This window comes from Tympanuchus pallidicinctus, unplaced genomic scaffold (assembly GCF_026119805.1).
Source record: "Tympanuchus pallidicinctus isolate F22 unplaced genomic scaffold, pur_lepc_1.0 scaffold2, whole genome shotgun sequence".
Taxonomy (NCBI): Eukaryota; Metazoa; Chordata; class Aves; order Galliformes; family Phasianidae; genus Tympanuchus; species Tympanuchus pallidicinctus.
In genome coordinates this window covers 13682676-13702223 of record NW_026294721.1, presented here as the reverse complement: position 1 = coordinate 13702223, position 19548 = coordinate 13682676, and the positions used below count along the sequence as shown (strand labels likewise).

Here is a 19548-nt window from a genome sequence, read left to right as displayed (position 1 = left end):
TCAGAAATATTCTTCTGTATTTATTAAAATACCGTGTTTGTATTATACCCATCAGAAGTGGCCTAACTATACACATTATATATATTTAATTAGATATATATTTATAAATACAGTTTTTATATGGTTTTATATAAATGTATTTAACATACACATTTACTTAATTATCATACATGTTCAGAGAAATGAACGTGGAGGGAGACCTCTGCAGAAGGCCAGTCACTTGTAGTTAAAGGTGCTTTACAAGAAAATAGAGATTATACTTCCTCCCTTCCTTCCTGATCTTGTTCAAAGTATAAGTCATACAGACATAATCTTTGTATCCTTCACTCTGTAATGATGAATATCCTCCCCAGCCAATGCAAGATTTCATAGGCAACCATGAACTTTATGATATCAAGTAAAATAAAATGCTGTTTGCACTTCACAGTTCTGACGCACACGATCAGATGGGGAAAGTGAAGTAAATGAAGCCTTTTTGTTATCTATTTGTTACTTAAAGAAATCCATCAATTATAGCAGAATTTTTCAAGAGCAGAGTAACAGAGGTAGGTGCCTAATTCCCATTACATTCCATCAGATTTGGGTGCCTAAACACTATTTAGATTCTTTGAGAAGTCACATGTTTACAGATTTTAAGGCTGAAAGAGATCATTATGACCATTCAAGTCTGGCATTCGTAACTGAGTACAGAATTTCTTATATTCATAAATCTAATAACTTCTGTTTGAAGTAAAATATTTTTCTTAAAAGCACCATCAGCCTTAAGCATCTGCGAGTGGTAGAAAGCCTCTTGACGCAGTGATCGAATAGTGAATTATCACAGAATCATAGAACAGCTTAGGTTGCAAGGGGCCCTAAAGATCCAGTCCCCTGCCATGGACAGGATTGCAATTACACTAATAAGTCTCAATAGCCATTTAAAACTGCATTAGAACTATAAAGGAGATAGCCCTTAATGGTGAAAAACACTCTAAAACTCTCACACTTGGACACCTGCTACAAAAAGAATCTAAGATTGAATTGTCAATTAAAGACATACTCAAGTAACACCATTCCAAAGCATCTTTACTTTTCAGAGCGGTTGTAAAAAAATCCTTTTAACAGCTTGAGCTGAAACAGATAATTATATATAATTTATAAAAACATAAATCAGCTTTCCTTTGGTTCATTTCATTAATTTAAATAATGAAATCTGTAAACATTAAGTACACATTAAGTGACGTGGAAAGTATCCACCATTTAAAAAGAGGAAAGCTAGTTAAAATCATTTTTATCTAGAAATGTTCAGTCTCAAGATGGTTGATGGTAAAAATGTTGCTGCTTTTTTTTTTTTTCCCCACAAAGGACAGGTGTTACTGCAGTGACTACAACACTGATTTTCTCAAATGTGAGTCTCTATGCATCATCAATTTTCCTTTTCCAAACTCCTCTCCGTCCATGGAACCAATTAAAGGGATACTGCAAATCATTCATTTTAACTCACTTCAGCAGACAAAAATGAAGTCTGCAACTTATTTCACAAGTGTTCAAATTGTGATTCTCCTTACCACATACACAGAGAAAGCCCTTCAATTACTGCAAAGAAAGAAAGGCTGTGACAGAGTCTGAAACAGCTGGAGCTTCCCTGAAGCTGTTCTTTGTGTTTCTAGTTTCTAGCTGTAAATAGGTGCAGTTTAGATGCTCCAGCCTCACACAGCTCCAGACAGTGCATACAACAGCACCTCAGATTGTCCAGATGCATTGCAGGAAGGTTAGGCATCCAACAAAAGGCTCTGAACCAAATTTGAAAGGGCATACCTAAAAATTAGGTGCGTTACAACACCTGTCTTTTAGAAATGGTTATTTTTATCTCATTTACTAAAGGTTGTATGTAATACTGCAGCTTTTACAAAGGACAGCTGTTATACTGAATGCTAGCTTTCAAACATCAGCAAAAATCTCATCAGCACTAATAACAAACCAAAGTACTTCTCAGTGCACAGAGTAGCTCTGCGGTAAGGCTTTCAGGATAGTCTGGCACCACAGACACACATTCTTCCAGTGTCACCAATAAAAACAAAGAGTTTTTTTTCAAGATATTCCATATTCCACTTGCATCAGCACTATGAAAGGAGAAGCTCACCATTCTAAGCATTAAACTTTTTTTTTTTTTTTAAACGAGTAGCTTGCCACAAAATATTTCAAAATATAAATATTTCAAAATATATATTAATCATAAGATTAATTAATGCTTAATGCCTTCCCACCTGACGTTTCATTATAAATCAGGAGAAAATCACAATGGAATAAACACTGTCACAAAAGGAAATCATTATTTTCCATTTTGCATCCATTTGCACAAGTGTAAATGATGGTGCAGAAGGGGAAGGCAATAAAATAATCAAAAAACAAAGCTCCACAGAACCACAAACCTGAAGTACCTATCCTGTTTGTATTTTTCACAGATAGTTTTTTACTGGTAACATTTAGACCCATCATTATCCAATAATTAAAAATGAGAAAAATGTAATTGCATTGCATACACGAGATTCAACTTTTTCTAATCTTGTGAATCTGTGGCATTATAGCTCTAATTTTTCCCAATGTAGAAAACATTTGTGCGCAAAACCCCTGATTTATTATTGACTTAGATGGATTACCAAGCTCTGCTTCCTTCTTTAGCCTTGAACAAAGGCTAAAGTTCATGCCTTCACTGAGTAGCAGATGTTCATGAAGTTTGACCTACTGGGAGAGGAACGTGAACGTGAACTCCAACTGCAGCGTATCTTACAGTCAGAAACATAACTGACAAAGCCACTTAAGAAATATTAGACCACATAAGTGTAATAAAAAGTACATAGTTTACCCTGTATCTACACAAGATGCATTTCTGTCTTCTTATTTTTTCTAATTCTCATTCCAGCATGCTAGTTTTTTTGCAGAGCTTTGGAGAATGTTATTCTCATGTGCTTGAGAACAAAAAAGAATAGTGCATCCTTAAGTATTTCAGATTTCAAATAAGCTAGAAATAATGAAAGGCTGTTGCAAGATTAGCTGTTGCCATTCGGCTCTGAAAAATGGCAACAGTCCCATCAGTGTTAAAGACTAGAGGCAAGTAATTCAATAACAGAATATAATAGCATAATTTTGTACCAACATGTCAGATTTAAACTAAGCTAGAGATAATTAGAAACTGTTATAAGATTAGCACTTACCATTTAACATCAGAAGATTGTCAGTCCCTGGATGTGGATAACTCAAGCGACCTTAAAAGAAAGCAAAAAGCAAAGAATAAAACAAAGCAAATGCAGAGGTATTAATTATTACGCTAGAAAATGGTAATACCACAATGAAATGAAATATAAATTCTTAGAATTTAAATATAAACTCTATTTCCAGTTTGCCTAAGGGAAATAAAGAGCTAATATTTAACTCCAAGCACATTAACCAACAATACCCTTGACCCAAGTTAAAGCTGACAAGAACAGACTTCTTAACCTTAATTCTCTGGTCATAAGATCTGCAGTGCGCTTTAGGATCAGCTCCAATAGGATAAAGCCACTTTTTGTTTCATGACACCCAGAAATAGTGCTGACTGCTTTCGTCTTCTCCTTCATACTGATTGTGAATAACTGTACTATGCACACTGCTTAACAGAGTGGCACTTCTACAGTTTAGTGCCTCTCCAATGAACCGATGCAAGAAAAAAACACGTCAACATGAATTAATATTAAGGCATTCAGAACTTATTAACCAATTTATGATTGCATCTTGTTGCTTTGAATATAAAAATCGTATGCAAGATTTTTTAGTAAGCCTGGCAAAACCAGAGTACTGGCTTACCTGCAGAATTAAAAAAAAATTAATATGATACACCACATTTTCCCTCAAACACCCATCAAATGAAAATTACACAAAATCTCACATCCTGACATTACAATTTTTCAAGTATTGCATTTTACTACATTCGTAGTATGTTGAACTTCTATAGCTGCGTCTGCTTTCAAATGCACTGCCGAAGCATCTCTTCACTCCAATTCCTTTTTATTAAAGACGACTTTTTCCGTTTACAGGAAGCTGCAAATGTACCAGTAGTGCACACTGACCTAGAGAGAAATTTACAATAGCTGCTGTGTTTAGAAGTGAGCTTTTAAATGCAAAAAAACCCAAGCCTGTATTTTCCCATGAAAACATACTTGCTTGTATATAATCCTTAAATACATATATATATTTAATCTTTTTGAGTAAACTAGAACATTTGTTTAGACAAATAGAATGCAGACTGTATGCAATGCATGTTTAGAACTGAGACAGATTTAAAGGGGAATATATATGCAGATGGCTTGCAAATATTAGTAGGATGCTGTAGATAATCATACTTTAATAAGGCTTTCTGAAAAGAAACATTGCAAAAAAAGGAGAACGAAAATCAAAGCAGTCATCTATGTGTTAAACTTGTCTAACAATCCAAATCACACATTTCATTTTTCCCTCTACTGGCAATTTCCTGAAATAGTATTTGGGGTCCAAAAGGACACTTGGGGATTAAATAAATAATTCTTTTTCAGGAAAAAAAATTAAGTAACAGTGCTTAAATTTTGCTTTTTCCCCTTGAAAAACAAACATGAGAATTTTATATCCAAAAACATAGAAAAATTAGTGATAATTACGAACTCTTCCACTTAAAACAGTAAGATTAAAACCCCAAGTTATACAGTTACTCTCTTCCAACAGATTCCATTGATATTAGAATGTACATTAATGGAGTGGCTGAAGATAGGTGAGATCTCAGCCTATTTGTTTTACAATTTGGAAACCTTGGGTGAATCCATCTGGAAGAGTTCTTACAGCCTTCTCTAACTTTTACTGAACTTTTAACAGGCTTAGGCAAGATATTAAAAAAAAAAAAAAAAAAAAACACGTTTCTGGAACAGTGAATATTCCATGCCTCTAGAAAGGCATGCTGGTGTTAACAAGAAATGCAGAGAGAAGAACGCTTCCTTAAATTGCAAGCTGGGAGCTGCCAGTGCTTTGCTCAGCCTGGCTTTTAAGAAGTCACCTCGCTTTTCTTATTAGTTGGTCTCTAAAATTAATACTCATTTGGCTGACAGCAAGAATTTGCTGTCACCAGCCTCTTTATATGTAGAAGTATTTGCAACAAACACTGTGAGAGGTTTCTTGATGTAGAACAAGAATAGAAATTATGAGAAATAATCATCTCTTGTTGAACCTGTCCGAGTCTCCACTGACATTCTCTTTGTTCTTTACATAAATAGCTCATATATAAATATAAATGTTCTCATTTAGTGAAGGAGATAAAGGACACATACCCTAATTACAACAGAAAGACAGGTAAGATTTAAGGCCTATCATAAGAGAGAACCCCACCAATACCAGTATCTACAGAGGAAAGCTGTTTTAGAAGATTCATTCTGGGTTTACCACTACATTTTCACATTCTTTATACTTTTTCCCCTCTAACTCTGTGAATAAACTGCACCTGTAACAAAAAGCACCGAACTGAGAAAGCTGAAATAATAAAGTGCTTCTCAAGAAGCAATGGGCAGAGCTGCACTAAGGAGTGCTCTGCCTCTACTGGGCCCACCACTCCTGTGTCAAGCTTATGAATCAAACACAAAAAAACATCTTGCTACTCTGAAGATGAATTTGCTAACTCAGATAATAATTTGAACATTAGAAGAGGAAAATAAGTAACGCATTTCGCACAAGTACTGCTGTACTGATATTTATTTCTAGTCTTAGTCTAAAAGTTATTTCAGTGAAATAGCATTTTGTGATTTAAATATAGATATGTCATTCCGGTGAACCTAATACCTGCATTTCATTATCTTTGTGTAGCACTTGGGTTTTACAATCTTGAAAACATTTTTAAGGTTTTCTCACTTTTTCAAAACATAACCACTGCTGTTTGTTATGTTAACTTCAGTTCTTCTGCCTCAGCCTAATCAGAGGAAGTAAATCACAGTGTTTCTAGGGAGTTCACCTGAGTTTAATGGTATGAATAAACTCAGAAAATTTCCTATGTGGAATTGCTTGAGAGATGAGTCTCATACAGAGTTCAGACAACTCCAATTTGTTTTAGAATAGTGTAGAATGGATGCATACAATATTAAATCTCACGTAAAATATCAATATATAAAATAGAGAACAAGGGCACATCAACTTATATCAATTTACTTAGCTATTACGTTTTAGTTCCTACTCATCTCTTTCCGCTGAATGCTGTTTAATGCTGTTAAATTGCCCTCACCACAAATCCCATCTATTCCCTTCTTACCTCAATGTCAGTAAACATGAACTGTATGACCATTCAATACTTATTCTAGTTATTCCAGTGGTTTCTACTTGCTTTAAAATAATTTCAATTAGATAGAAAGATGCTACACTAGTTTAAAATAACAACTACAAATTAGCAACAGAATTATCTACTAATAAATAATAGATGTATTTCCTGAGAAATGAAAATCACTTCACTGACTGCCTACAGAACAGAGCTCTACAGCACCCGCAATTAGAGCCAGAGTGCCACTTGAAAAAAAATACAAGGGCTAGTACTACAGTACTCCATCACAAACTGTCACACTGTAGAAAGTTTCTCTACAAAAGCCTGAGTCTAGGAACTTCAGCCCATCTCCACTAATTATTCTCCTGCACCACAGCTAAATTCAGAATAGCACTGCCGAGGAGACATTTCTTATGTAATAGATGTGCTATTAAATTCAATCCCCTCTTCCACATCTACACCAGCAATGTTAACATACCTGGTTGGTATGCATGTCTCACAACATTTTCTTCCATAAGGAGGGAAAAAAACAAGCTTGCAAATTAGTTTTAGCAGGCCAATTTATCCACTACATCCAATTAAAAGTCTTGATAATAAAAATGACAAGGAAAGAGTAACAAATGCGATTTTGATTACATGTCTGTAAGCACGTTACTAACACAACGTTTTTTTCTCCAGGCTTCTGAGCATCCAGATACAGTTGCTCTTACTGTTCATTTTAAGACAAATTCCTGTCTATTGGAAATGCACGCTTTCTGTACGACTCCCTAAATATTAAAACATTTGGATTAGACCTAAATTTACAGTGACCACTTGAAACTCTGCTGGCTCACAGCTTCACAAGTTTGATGTTTCATTGTCAGCATCCCTCTCCTTTTTTTCCCCCCCAAGTTTCAAACGATTGAATGAAGAGATAAGAATCACAAATTTCTTCCCCACTTTCTTTTTTTCAGTATACATCTTGATTAGAAGAGAAAAATCTTCCATGTTAAGCTTCTCCCACACTCCTTTAGCAGACAGGCAATGGCTGAGTTTCAGCAGTTTCAGAAAGCTCCGTTTTTGTATTGGCATAGATAAGACAACAGCACAAATCCATGTTTGGACAACACCTAGTTACAGAAAGCCTAGCTACTACACTTTCACATGCTTGTGTAAGAATTATGTAAGCCTGAATGAGGCCAAATGTGCTCTCTGTGACAGTCCATGTGTTTAGGCAAATGAGTCTATCAGACTTAAACAGGAGGATTCCCCCCCCTCAGTTTCTAAGAAAGAAATCTACAGAAAACATTCTGAATGTATGATTCCAAAACCTCCTATAGAACAGAAAAAGAAGTTTCCCCTTCTCAGCTTTTCATTCTGCCTCAGAAACCCTTTTTGGAGTAGGATTTGAATTACCCCAGGATAGAACTGCATAACTGTAAGTCTTACTGCTTCCTAATATAAAATATAAAACAAAATTATTTGAAAACAACAGTTGTCAGATTCAAAGAAAATGTTTTCTACTGTGTTGTTCAGTCACTGCTGCCTTTTCCTTTATACTTCACTGGGTGTCCTCCAGCAGGTTGCTTTCAAAAGAAGCACACACAGAACAGCTGAAAAGCTTCACTAAATTAATTGAATGGGAAAATAAAAATAGAAAAGAGCAACGTAAGTGCATCAAGTTATTTTCCACAAGTCACTTAGTATTTTATTATTATTTTTATTACTAGCTATATAAGACGGTATTATTTCAGTTCCCCCTCTTCCCCTCACCACAAAAACATGAAAAAAACTTCAACTCCTCTTTCCTATAAACAAACTTCATATTTGTTCTTGTTACTCCTATTAGCATGACTAATTGAAGTTCTGTACTCTCTTGTATCCAGCTTGTAGAGCTGGAAGAGAGCTGGTAAAAAAAAAAAACAACCGTAAATAGAGTAAAGCATCAGTATTCCTGCCTTACTCAAGAGAAGTTTTTATAATGTATTGAAATCACCATTACCTTCAATAGAAAAGTGCTTAAAACAGTAGATAATAAATTCCATAAAATCACCTGCTTCACAATTTGGATACATATTCCATGAAAAATATAACTAATTCTTTTACATTTTTTTCCATAATTTGTCTTAGACCAAACATTTTGGCTTTTCTGTTTCTGAATAAAAGTTTGCTACATCAGGAAAGACTCGCCTGTGGGGGGAGGTTGATAAAAATACAAGTACACAACAGTTCTATCTTTCTTCTAACAATATTCCGGTATTTTAGGCTCACTTCCACCCTTCTAAGGGTTAATAAAAGAATAAAAAGGACATTTAGGAACAAAGGTGTAAAAAGGAATTAATTCAGCCTTTATTTACTTTGGTTTAAGTTCTAATGATTGGAATGGGTAATCAACTACCATTTTACAAAGTGGATTTTGAGAAAACAACTTGGGAAGATTAGTTTTAATAGGATCAATATCTTTGCCACAACAATTAGTGAATTCAAGCACTTCTTCCCTCCTAGATTACCTTGAAATGTCTCACCGAATTCCAAAAACCATTTATTTTGGTTGTGTCCGTAGCTAGACTAAGCTTCATCTAAGAGAAGCTGAAACTACACATCTGTAAACAACTTTTGGCAGGCATAAGGTTAGCTTTCAGTGAATCACATTTGAAAGAAAGGTTTTTCAAGTTCATGAAAAGCAAGAACTGTGAAATCTGAGTTTCTTCTAAAATGAATCTTCAAATGCAAAACCTGGAGCTGTGAGCTAGTGGTACGCACTGTGTCTGTTCTGCATTGTGCAAAATCTGAGACAAGATGCTTAGTCATACTCCAGATATTGTAAGCAGCTAAATCCGAAACACGTGCTTAAAATTCCAGGGACTTTCATTTTACTGCTGTGGTCAGATATAAAAGATGCATTGTTTCAGTGTGCTCAGATTGCTGAAAAACGTGTCACAAAAATATTCTCCAGTTATAAAAATATTCTTTCCTTACAATAAAGTATGCTGCTTACTATATTAGTAAGAGTAAAAAATATTTTCAATCCTGTGCATTATGCAAGCAGATATGATGGGCTCTTATTTAAATGTCAGATTTGCTGTAGTGAAAAGAAATGCCACAGGGACTGAAATAACAAAATCAGTGTTTCATGGTTTGTAAAAAAAAAAAAAGTTACAGTTGCTAGGAGGCTACAGAAATGCCAACTAATGGTGACTAAACATGAGAGGGATAGAGAGTGAGTGAGAAGCTATTCTTGGATGTGTTTTCTGCTTCCCGCTGCCAGTCAGTAAAATCAATGAGGAATATTTCCCTTGTCTCACTGCTAAAAATGTAACCGTTTTAATTGAAATAATAACTTCCAAAGGAAAAAAAAATGCATCTTCATCAATCTATTTAAATAATAGCACACGATTACTCCATTAAAATTCAGCTGGTGTGTGCATTGTTCTCTGGCACTCAAACAAAAAAAGAAGAAAAGAATTTCCTTTGAATTCATCGCTATCTATGGCTTCCATCTGTTTTAGTTCAAACAGAAAACTTTGCAGAATTTTCACTGGAAGGGTACGATGGTAAAACTGTTAAAAGAAAAATAAGTCTGTCAACTATAGACTGAAACCATACACTTGTGTCCCTAGAAAGCTCAGAATAACTATGGAACCTTCACTGAGTTTTTCAAAAATGTCTATATATGGACATATTTTACTTCATCTTAAAAGCTTTGTCTTGCCTTATTCTCACTAAAAAAATAGTACTGGAAAGATACAGTTTTCACATAGCGTATCATAATGAAATATGATGAGAAGAATAAAAATAGGGCTCTTGTGTGTTTAGTGTGCCTCTGAGAACTCTTCTACATTATAAAACCAAAATGAAAACAAGAGAACTAGTAGGGGCACAAAGCAACCACTTCCATTTGTCCCATCGGTGTGCACAGAAGAAGAAACAGGTTGGTTTTCAGGCACGTGAGAGGTGTCACTGGTATGTTATAATAGAGGACACACGCTCTCTAATTCTAGTAACGATCCTGATGGTAGACTTGGGTTCAGATAACAAAAAAAACATTGGTCCTGAGTGTAGTGAATTCGTTACCTTGTCTGTGATGACATGCATGTGCTTTCAGTGCACAGCTGTTACCACAGGGTTAACATTCACAGGTTTCAACCTCTTCGAGTTACTTTGTAATGTAATAAAGATGCAGACTGGACAGAAACTGAACTTACTGGTAAAACGTAATGATAAAATCGTTAAAATGCAATTCTTCCTCTGTAAGTATCATGAAACAAGAAGTCAGATTTAAGAACAACTAACAAAATTTAATTTCAGCTTCCAGTCTAACGGAGGAAAATGAAGCAGCTAACCAAACGCTACGTACTTACTGGTGCTTAGCAGAGATTTTTAGTTTGGAAAGAAAAAATGCAACACAAAACCTTTTGGCTTCACTCTATAAATCTTCAACTGTTACAGGCTGTACTACAGATCTTCCAACTGAACACAGATCTTACTAAACAATGAATAGACTCTGTCTTCCACATTACAATAACACACGCTTCTATGTATAACTTCAATATATATTAAGCTTAGGGACCTCTAGAATTGAAGTACGGATGGGGGTAAATAACTGCATGAATAGAGGTTGTTTGCTTTTTTTTTTTTTTAATTGCTCCAATACTGAGACAGAATTTAGCATAGCAACTCTGAAGTCTTAGATAGTTTTAAAGTTAGACTGTGTCAGTCTAGTTATAGCACCACAAATAAAGTAGTATTTGATAAATCTAAATAAAGCTGTTTGAGCCCTACAGTTCAGTGATAAACCCCTTGTAAGAATAAGTACAGAACAACAACTTAATACAATGAGTTACTGTACAATGAACAGAGAAGTTAAAATTGAAGGTCACACATATTCACTATTTCAGCAGAGCCCAGAAGAGTAAGAGGAACCCACATTCTAAAGCAAAGTGTACTTCTGGACCTCTTAGAGCTAACAGAAACCAGACAACTCCATGCATTAACATCTTTCGTGGGCTCTGAAATTGACATCATTTTCACATCGGCTTCCACCGCAAAGAATAGGGAAGACACTGAAAGTGTTTTGATTCTCCTCCCACCTCCTTTTGGCTTGCTGCAGCAGATCTGTGTGTCTTTATAAACTGAGGTAGAACTCCTTGCAGCAAATAAGTCAATTTCAGATAAACCTAGCTATGAATTTTTTGGGCAGAGGAAGAAAGTTGGAGTGGGAAGGAAATAATACCTGTGAAGACACTAAAGCTTAAATTTTTAAACATCTGTAAATCCGTATTTTCAGGAAAATGCAGATTGAGACTGACCTTCTATTTAACTTGAGAAAATAATTCATATTTTAATACGAACCTAGAAACTAAATTAGCAAGCAGTGTTAATTCAAATCCGCAGAATGGATGACCCTTTTTTCTTTATTTAGCATAGTAACATACCTTTAAGTGGATCATGCTCTGCTCTCATAATGTCAATAAGGGAGTTTTCCAAAGAGTGCATATTCAGACTGTCATACATTCTATTTCGATCCTAAAAGAGAACAAAATCCTTAGTATTGGAATACAAATTCTATATTTTTTTTTTAACAGGAAATTTGATAGGAAGACATAAGTGCCAGCTAAAGACTATATGCTCAGATACTCTGAAGATGGATAGCAATACAAAAACTTAAGGTATATTAATTTATTAACAGTAAGTTTAATAGTTTAATTAAAATGTAAAACTAGAAATGCACTTCAAAGAACTCCTCTGTATATGCACTTTGATAGACTGTTTCTTTCAGAGGATCTGCTTTAATCAGTTCTAAAGATCCACAGCAGAGCTCAACATTCAGTGGTTTAATGAAGGAGGCTAATATCTCAATTTAATTTAATGCAGAAGTTAAATAGTGAGTAAGGTCCCAACCTTACTCAGGGATCTAGAGGAGGAGATGGACAGCCACAAATGAAAGATAGCATTTTCTTGGTGCTTTGCTAAGTATCTCTCCTAGGCACGCCTGTCCCTGCTGAGACTGCACTCCCTCGTTTCTGGGTCATTAACCTGAGACCCTTTGCATGCAAAGACATGACTTAAAAATGGTCAAAGCTAAATGGTTCAAGGTTGGAAAATTAAAGCTAAACTATGAAAGAAAATGTCACAAAGCTTACTAAAAGATTATCAGCCTTACACAGAACATTTTTCTTTTTGCAAGTGCTAATAAGAAAAGTTACCATAACGCCTGATAAATATTTTCACTGAATAGAAAGTATTACAATAAATTACAAATATTTTCACCAATTTAATGTTTAACTCAGACATTTCGTCCTGCATTTTTAATGCCTCAAAATTGCAGAGATAGACGAAAAAAAGGATTACTTGAAACTTCTTTGGTCTTTTTGGAATACCTTCAGAGACTGAAAATAGTTTGCGTAAAACCTTAATCTCCTCTACTTGCAAGGCTTCTGGCTGGCCTGTATCATACTTAAGGCACGATTACAGGATTTTATTATTATCTCCTCAGTGATTGCACTACAGTAACTCTGCAGAGTTAGGAACACACTGCACCTACCTCAAGACTGTTAAAATTCTTTAATGCTACAGTCAGTACATACATAATAGGACAGAAGGGTTCTGACCCACATTTCCCATGACAGTTCAACAGAGTTGAGATGAATTCAAACTATGCCCTTCAGTAAGAAGGAACTCTTCAATAACAGGGCTGAAAAAAAAACAAGCTTTGAAAGAGATGCTTTCCCTGAGTCAGAAACCATGATCTGTGAACAGCTCTGCGACACCAGCCATGATCAAACTGAAACATGACTTTCACCCTCCTTTGAAAGGTTAGTCAATGTGTCATAACATTAGAATGAAGAAGATGCTGTCTTTATAAGCTCTCCCTCCCCTCATGCAACTGCTAAAAGCAGTGGACTTTTGTAGCTATCACAGAACGAAGACAGTAGGATAAAAAGTCTGCTATGTTTATTTGAATGCTTTTTTTTTTTTTTTAATTGAAACCTTAGGATATTCTAAAAGAAAAAAAATCACTACATTTCATCTCCTTTCATGCCCCAGACTAAGTGCCACTGACAGCTTGAGGTGATTTGAGTATGAATGAGTCTCCTGTAGTATTTGAGTTCACAGCAACCTCATTTTGAGACTACTAGGCTTTCATTCAGTTCTCTGGTTGTCCTAAGCAGAAGCAGAATTAAAGTGAAATGACTCATCGGCTTTCATGCCCTTGCAGGTTTATTTTTCAATAGCAACCTATGAAAAGAAGCCGCTCACTACAGCAAACCTGCTTTCAATGGAAGGTGTGAGCTGTGACAATGCTGCATCTGATCCCTACTGTCCCTCAGCAACAAGCACTCAGAAGACAACACAGTTTTTAAGGAAGTCTTAAATTCAGCTGACTTCTGTACTTGAACTGTAGGCAGTAAATGCTCTTGCAAAACCCAGTGCTGAGTAAGCAAAACGCACACTTCACTACCTTTGTAGCCTATGAAGTAAAAGAACCAGTATTTGTAAAGCAGAACAGCACGTGTAAAGGCTCATCTTCGGTACAGGCTCACTCAGGAAAATTTTCCCATTTTTGATCATGAGATAGATGACCATCTGGTGGTGCCCAGTACCAGAATGGGGCAACAGACATGAACTGGAAAACAAGAGAAGGCACTTCCATGCTGCACAGTGACAGAGCACGGACTGCCTAGAGGCTGCGGCATCTCCTCCTTGGGGATCCCCAAACGCTGCCTGGATGTGGGCCTGAGAACCCAGCTCTGAGTGTCCCTGTTTGGGCAGGAGTTGGGCCAGGCCTGATGGATGCAGACATCGCTGCCAGCCTCAGACACTGTGACTCTGTAAAGTGCCACTAGCAGCTGTACTTCAGCTTTGCTTTGGAGAAGCTTTTAAGCAAGAACTCTGATATCGGTAATACCAGCTCACTTGCTTATAAAACTTGAAGAAAAGGAAAAATAATGAACAGCAAGTTTGTGGCACGGTTTAATACAGCTTCACCTTCGCATCATTCCATTTTGCAACTTTTTTATTTTAAACTGAAAGGTTGCACGCTGCTGGAAGCAGAAGAAATAAGCTTTCCTCATTCACTTTACACTGCAGGCATTTCATTTCTCTGAAGCTAATAATAGTCATTTGAATTGTATTACTTTGTTTCTGGCAGTGAAAACATAATACAGCCATGCACTGTACAATATAAAAATGTTGTGAAAGCGCTAAAGTAGAATTTAAATACAGGCAATACAAGTATTACACTACCTCACTACTACCATCATGCTTGTCCTTGGGTAACATCAAGGTGGTAAATGCTTCAAACTTTTAAGATGTATTCCACCTCAAAACAATCAACTATTTCCTATAAAACAATGCTATCTGAAATGCTACTATCTCTGAAGGAGTGAGATGTCCTTCAAGGAAAAGGTTACTTCCAAATCTTTGGCAAGTAAGGCTTTATAACGCTTAACTGCTACTTCATGTTCCCCAAACACGTACATTATATTTTTAAAGAACACAAGTATAATCTATGCAAATATAAAGCTTTCATTTCAAAGCAGAACTTAAAAGTATGTCAATAATGTAGGTCACATCCGCAACGGCTTTCTAGAAAGTTCTACTGCAGAAAAATGCCTACAATGCTCTGAAGGGGTACAAAACTATTACAGCATGCTCAGCTCCATCAGGAAACTTGCACTGTGATTTTCATTAATCTCTGTGACTAGCATAAAAACTAATCTCCCATACATACGAAAGTAGAACTACTCCCGTATTGTTTTAAAGGTCTTTCCAGGTTGTTTTTGAAGAGTACTTCTTATCCACCTTCTTGAAATAAAGAAACTAGAAGATTTATTAACACAAAGGCACCGATACCCAACCGAACTGCATGTTAATACACATATATTTCTAGGCTGTCCTGATACAAAGAAGTCCGTTTTCTTCCCCAACCACGAGTTCCTGCAGAATATTTTGCATTTCCCTCATCTCTGTGGCACATCAATCCTGTGCTAAGCAGCAAATAAACCGTGGCTGTGTCAGAAGGTCCATGCCTCAGTGGAATGTCACAGCACAACACTAGCCTTTCCTAGAGCTGATAAAGTTAACTACTCCCAAGCACTACATATTCTCACACTAGTTTCATCTCCTTATAACTGTAGAAAGATTTGAATCTTGCCTGACCTACATTTCCAATTACAGAAATCAGATCTCTGTGCACACATGGAAGAACTGAAAAGGAATTCTAAAGATTCAGAGATACATAACTGATAGAAATTGTCACCTCAGAAATTAAAGCTCGGTAAGCAAATTTACAGAAAAGTGGTACTTATTTTCTATATGTACAGAATTATGCAACATAGGGGAAGCATGAAGTATTCTATCCAGAGGATGCAGTCAGCCCTCGGACTCTCTCAGTGTCATGCAAAACACAGATTTCAGATGTACTCCCCTCAAACATCTAAATGTGGAATGAATGGCAGGAAGTCGGCTTTCTCTGAAGAGCCACTTTCATCACTGAGCTGTTGAATAAATCATTTTTCTTAGTACAAAGTATTTAGGACTTTATATATATCCACACAATTTATGCAAAGACTATTCAGTTAGAGCATTTGCAGAGCCTCAGTGCAGTCACCTCTCAAAGCTTTATATTGTCACTTATACATAAAGTAAATACAGACGTGGTCAGAAACTATTAAATTACAAATACGATTTTGCTAATCCTTACCACAAACTCTAAAAATAGATGCTCACAGTTAAGCAGCTAAATACCTCTGAATTTCAGGCACATTTGTTAAAGTACTGATCTGTAAGAGTTCTTGAGGTAAAAAATAGGAATTCCGACATAGGTAGTGAATTCAGTAAATGCTAATATCTTTACAATATGTTACTTTGCGTGTCCTTTCACGTTCTGAATAAATGTAGCACTATCCAACAGGGGCTAAAAACAACTTACAAGTCATAAAGCTGCTAGTCAGGTTAGAGTACAGCCTTGGCAGCTGCAAAAGACTCTGTATCTTTGACCTTGATGATTTAAAAGCTCAATTAAAAAAAAAGGAACAACCAACCACCTTATTCTTCATCATTCCCCAAAGTGAAATGTTAACATGCTTCCATTTTTATTTTTGCCTTAAAAATGATCCGAATAAAAAAACATTCTAAGACCAGAATGTAACAGCTAATCTAGTAGTAAAGTACCCACAGATTACAAAAGTAAATGAATGTAGTCCATTGCTCAGTGTTAACATTAGGAGTAATAATATAACAATTCAGTATAATATATACTTTAAGATGTCATCATTTACTAACATCCAAGCTTTGAGTCATTCTCTGTTTAGTGAGGACATACTGTAATTGTAAGCCCATTGCTAAATCTCTGAATATCATAAATGAGAAATCCAATACTAAAACTTAAGACTTACTACAGCTTTTGCTCTATAAAAAAAGGAAGGAGAAAGCTTTGAAATAGACACGTGAAATTGCTTGGTTACTTTACACGGTGTCATTAGTGGTAACAATGAACTGTAAGGTCTTGTAGACATCTAAGAACAGTCAACTTGACAATGTAAGAATTTTGAAGTTAAAATGACAAAAATCAGCTGTATAAGCTAGCTAAATAAGACTTAAAATACACTAAGAACAGTTCTTGTGGCAAAGACATGCCTACTTTGCAGATATGTATTTAAAAACAACAACAGAAAAATCCCAACAGCATTTTACTGCTTCCACAAGGGAATACTTCAGCTCAAGAATATACGTTCATGAACTGGCAGCAAACCAGACACATTATGGAGATGATTAAGAGCTTGGCAAGACTGACTTACGAGGCAAGACCAGAAGGTTTGTGTATGAATAGCTTGGACAACATGACTAGAAGATCATTATATAAGACATTTGAAAAGGAAGCTTTTATCCAGAATTACTGGAAAATCTCCTTCAGCTCACTGCTCCCAAAAATATCTGGTGGCTGCTCTGCCCCTGGGGACATCCAAGGTCGGGCTGGAAGTGGCTCTGAGTGACCTGTGGGTATCCCCATTCATTAGGAAGTTGGACTAGATGACCTTTTGAGGTCCTTTCCAACTAAATTCTATGATTCTGTATCTATGCAGTCTTGAGTACTGAAATATAAACATATCAGAACATACAGTAAATGTGCTTTTGGACAGGTCTTAAGTGAGAACACTCATTTTAACTTCAGTCAACTGTGCTTTGGCACAGTGAACAAGGCTAGATATGCTACTTAGTATACCAATGACATACATGCCATCATAGCTGCTAAATATAAGTTTAATCTTCCTGATTTGAATTTTTGCATTAATTGAATAAAGTAAGCAGTTCAGTAACTAAAATAAATTTTAATAATAAAAATTCTTAGTTCAGAAAAAGATAAAAAAACATGCACACATCTACGTTATACATACGCAAAACATTCGTTTGATTATCCATGTAGTCACCAGCACTGTTTATTCAAAAGTACTGAACCTGATGTTAAGAGCCTGTCAGAAGACTATTCCCTCCAATTCGGAATATCCTCAGTATGGTCCCCAAAACGCAGAAATCTGGTTTTGTGCATAAGCTTTAGTGATATTCAATCATATCCAGGCACTCAATCTATTGCATCAGAAATCCCAGAGCACTGTTTTGTCACAGGTGTTGCCTCAGTAAAAATAAACCAGAAAAGCCTGACTTATGAGGGTTCTCACATTCATCCGTAGACTAGGATAACTTCACAGGTAGATACTTTCAAGGCCTTCCACATTTAACCAGAGCAGCAAAACACTCAGCAGCACTTCTGAACAAACTGATCACACTTTTATGAGTATAAATATGGCAATTAAGAACCTAAAATGAAAAAGTTACTCTTCAGCTAGAATTGGCTAGTATGTGTATCATCTGGGTAGCTGTCAGTTAAGACATGAATGCACCTTTAATAAACCATCTTAAATTGACACTCAGAATCTGAAATTTTCTGAGCAGAGCTGACTGTAAGACAGAAGCAGTGTGACAACAGCAGAAATTAATATCCAAAACTAACACCTGCTGGGAAGTACAGTTCTAAAATTCATTTTACTTCAGAAGGGTTTTTGTTTTCTTTGGAACTTCAGCAAACTTCAAAATAAATTGAAAAAGTAAAATCTGCGTTTCTGAGAGACTGTGCCTCACCACAGAACCCCCAGCTGGAGAGCTGCACTCGAACGCAGAAGAATGAAGTTTGGCTTTTAGGACCATGAACATTACATGTACTGTTTGTTTGAACAAACAGGAAGGACAAATCAAGGTGAAAAACACCCAGACATGCCATGCATTTCCTGAATTCAAAAGAAACGCAAACTAAACTCGTATTCATTTCAGTTAAACAGTGGTTTTTTTGTTTTGTTTTTTTTTTTTTACTAGAATGAAAATTCTTATTGAACTCGCTGTAGCTTTTCATAAGCTTACATGCAAAATATTGAGAAACATTAAACTTTCATCAAAATAGATTTGTACACAATTTTATATAGATACACACACACACATTATTTTCCTCCTCCAATCAATGTAAATAGGAAAAAAGCACGCACAGACCTCTGGCTTCCGTGGTTACATTTCAGCCATGGGAATGCCCAAAGCATGCTTTTGGGAAAAATCATTACTAGGGATTACAAATGTATTTCTAAACTTTATACCTATGTTCAGTTGTGTGTTTCTTTCTTTCTTTGGTACTGCCTATGAGAGAATAAAGCATCCGTACCGCAAGGCTGAACTGGAATTCAGGACGGTACGCAGTCAGCGGTAACAGGTACGTTCTTCTAGAGAATTAGGTTACCTAAAAAAGGAGCCTGGTTTCTCTTTAAGGAGAGAGAAGTAGGCTACTGCATTAAAATGCCTAAGTTAGACAGTGTAACATGCACTTCTAATTGTTCCCCAGTGATTCCAGCGCAAGGCAATAATCCCTTTCCTATGTGGAGTACCTGTAATGGTACAAGCAGTGAGACAGAACTAAAACTTGTAGACACAATTTCACCCGTGAGAGAGCTTTAGTCAATGCATTTTATGTTACCTTAAAATCTTAAGGAGGAAAGGGAAGCTTCTCACAGAAAATCACAAAAGCTGACAGTCGATTTATACATGACCAAGTCAAGCCAGTGTTGTCATGATATTTTAACTACTATTCTAAAAAACACAAAAACAAACTGAAATCGCCAACGCATCTTCATAATGGCCCTAACCAAAAGCAGCCTTACTGTAACCAGTATGGCCACTGAGAATGCAGCTTCACATGGGATATCCTTCACTTCTAACTATTAAGTACTGAAAATGTGCTTTCA

General features: G+C 36.0%; 1 protein-coding gene across 2 annotated transcripts in view; it reads right to left on the bottom strand.

Moving 5' to 3' along the window:
* Positions 1 to 19548, bottom strand: part of CPEB2 (cytoplasmic polyadenylation element binding protein 2) — a 52831-nt gene that overhangs the window by 26584 nt on the left and 6699 nt on the right. For both annotated transcript variants that reach the window (XM_052683322.1, XM_052683323.1), the window contains exons 3-4: positions 11698 to 11788; positions 3195 to 3245 (exon numbers count right to left, since the gene is read on the bottom strand). In XM_052683322.1, coding sequence (XP_052539282.1) covers positions 3195 to 3245; positions 11698 to 11788 — 142 coding nt within the window. The remainder of the gene's footprint in view (positions 1 to 3194; positions 3246 to 11697; positions 11789 to 19548) is intronic.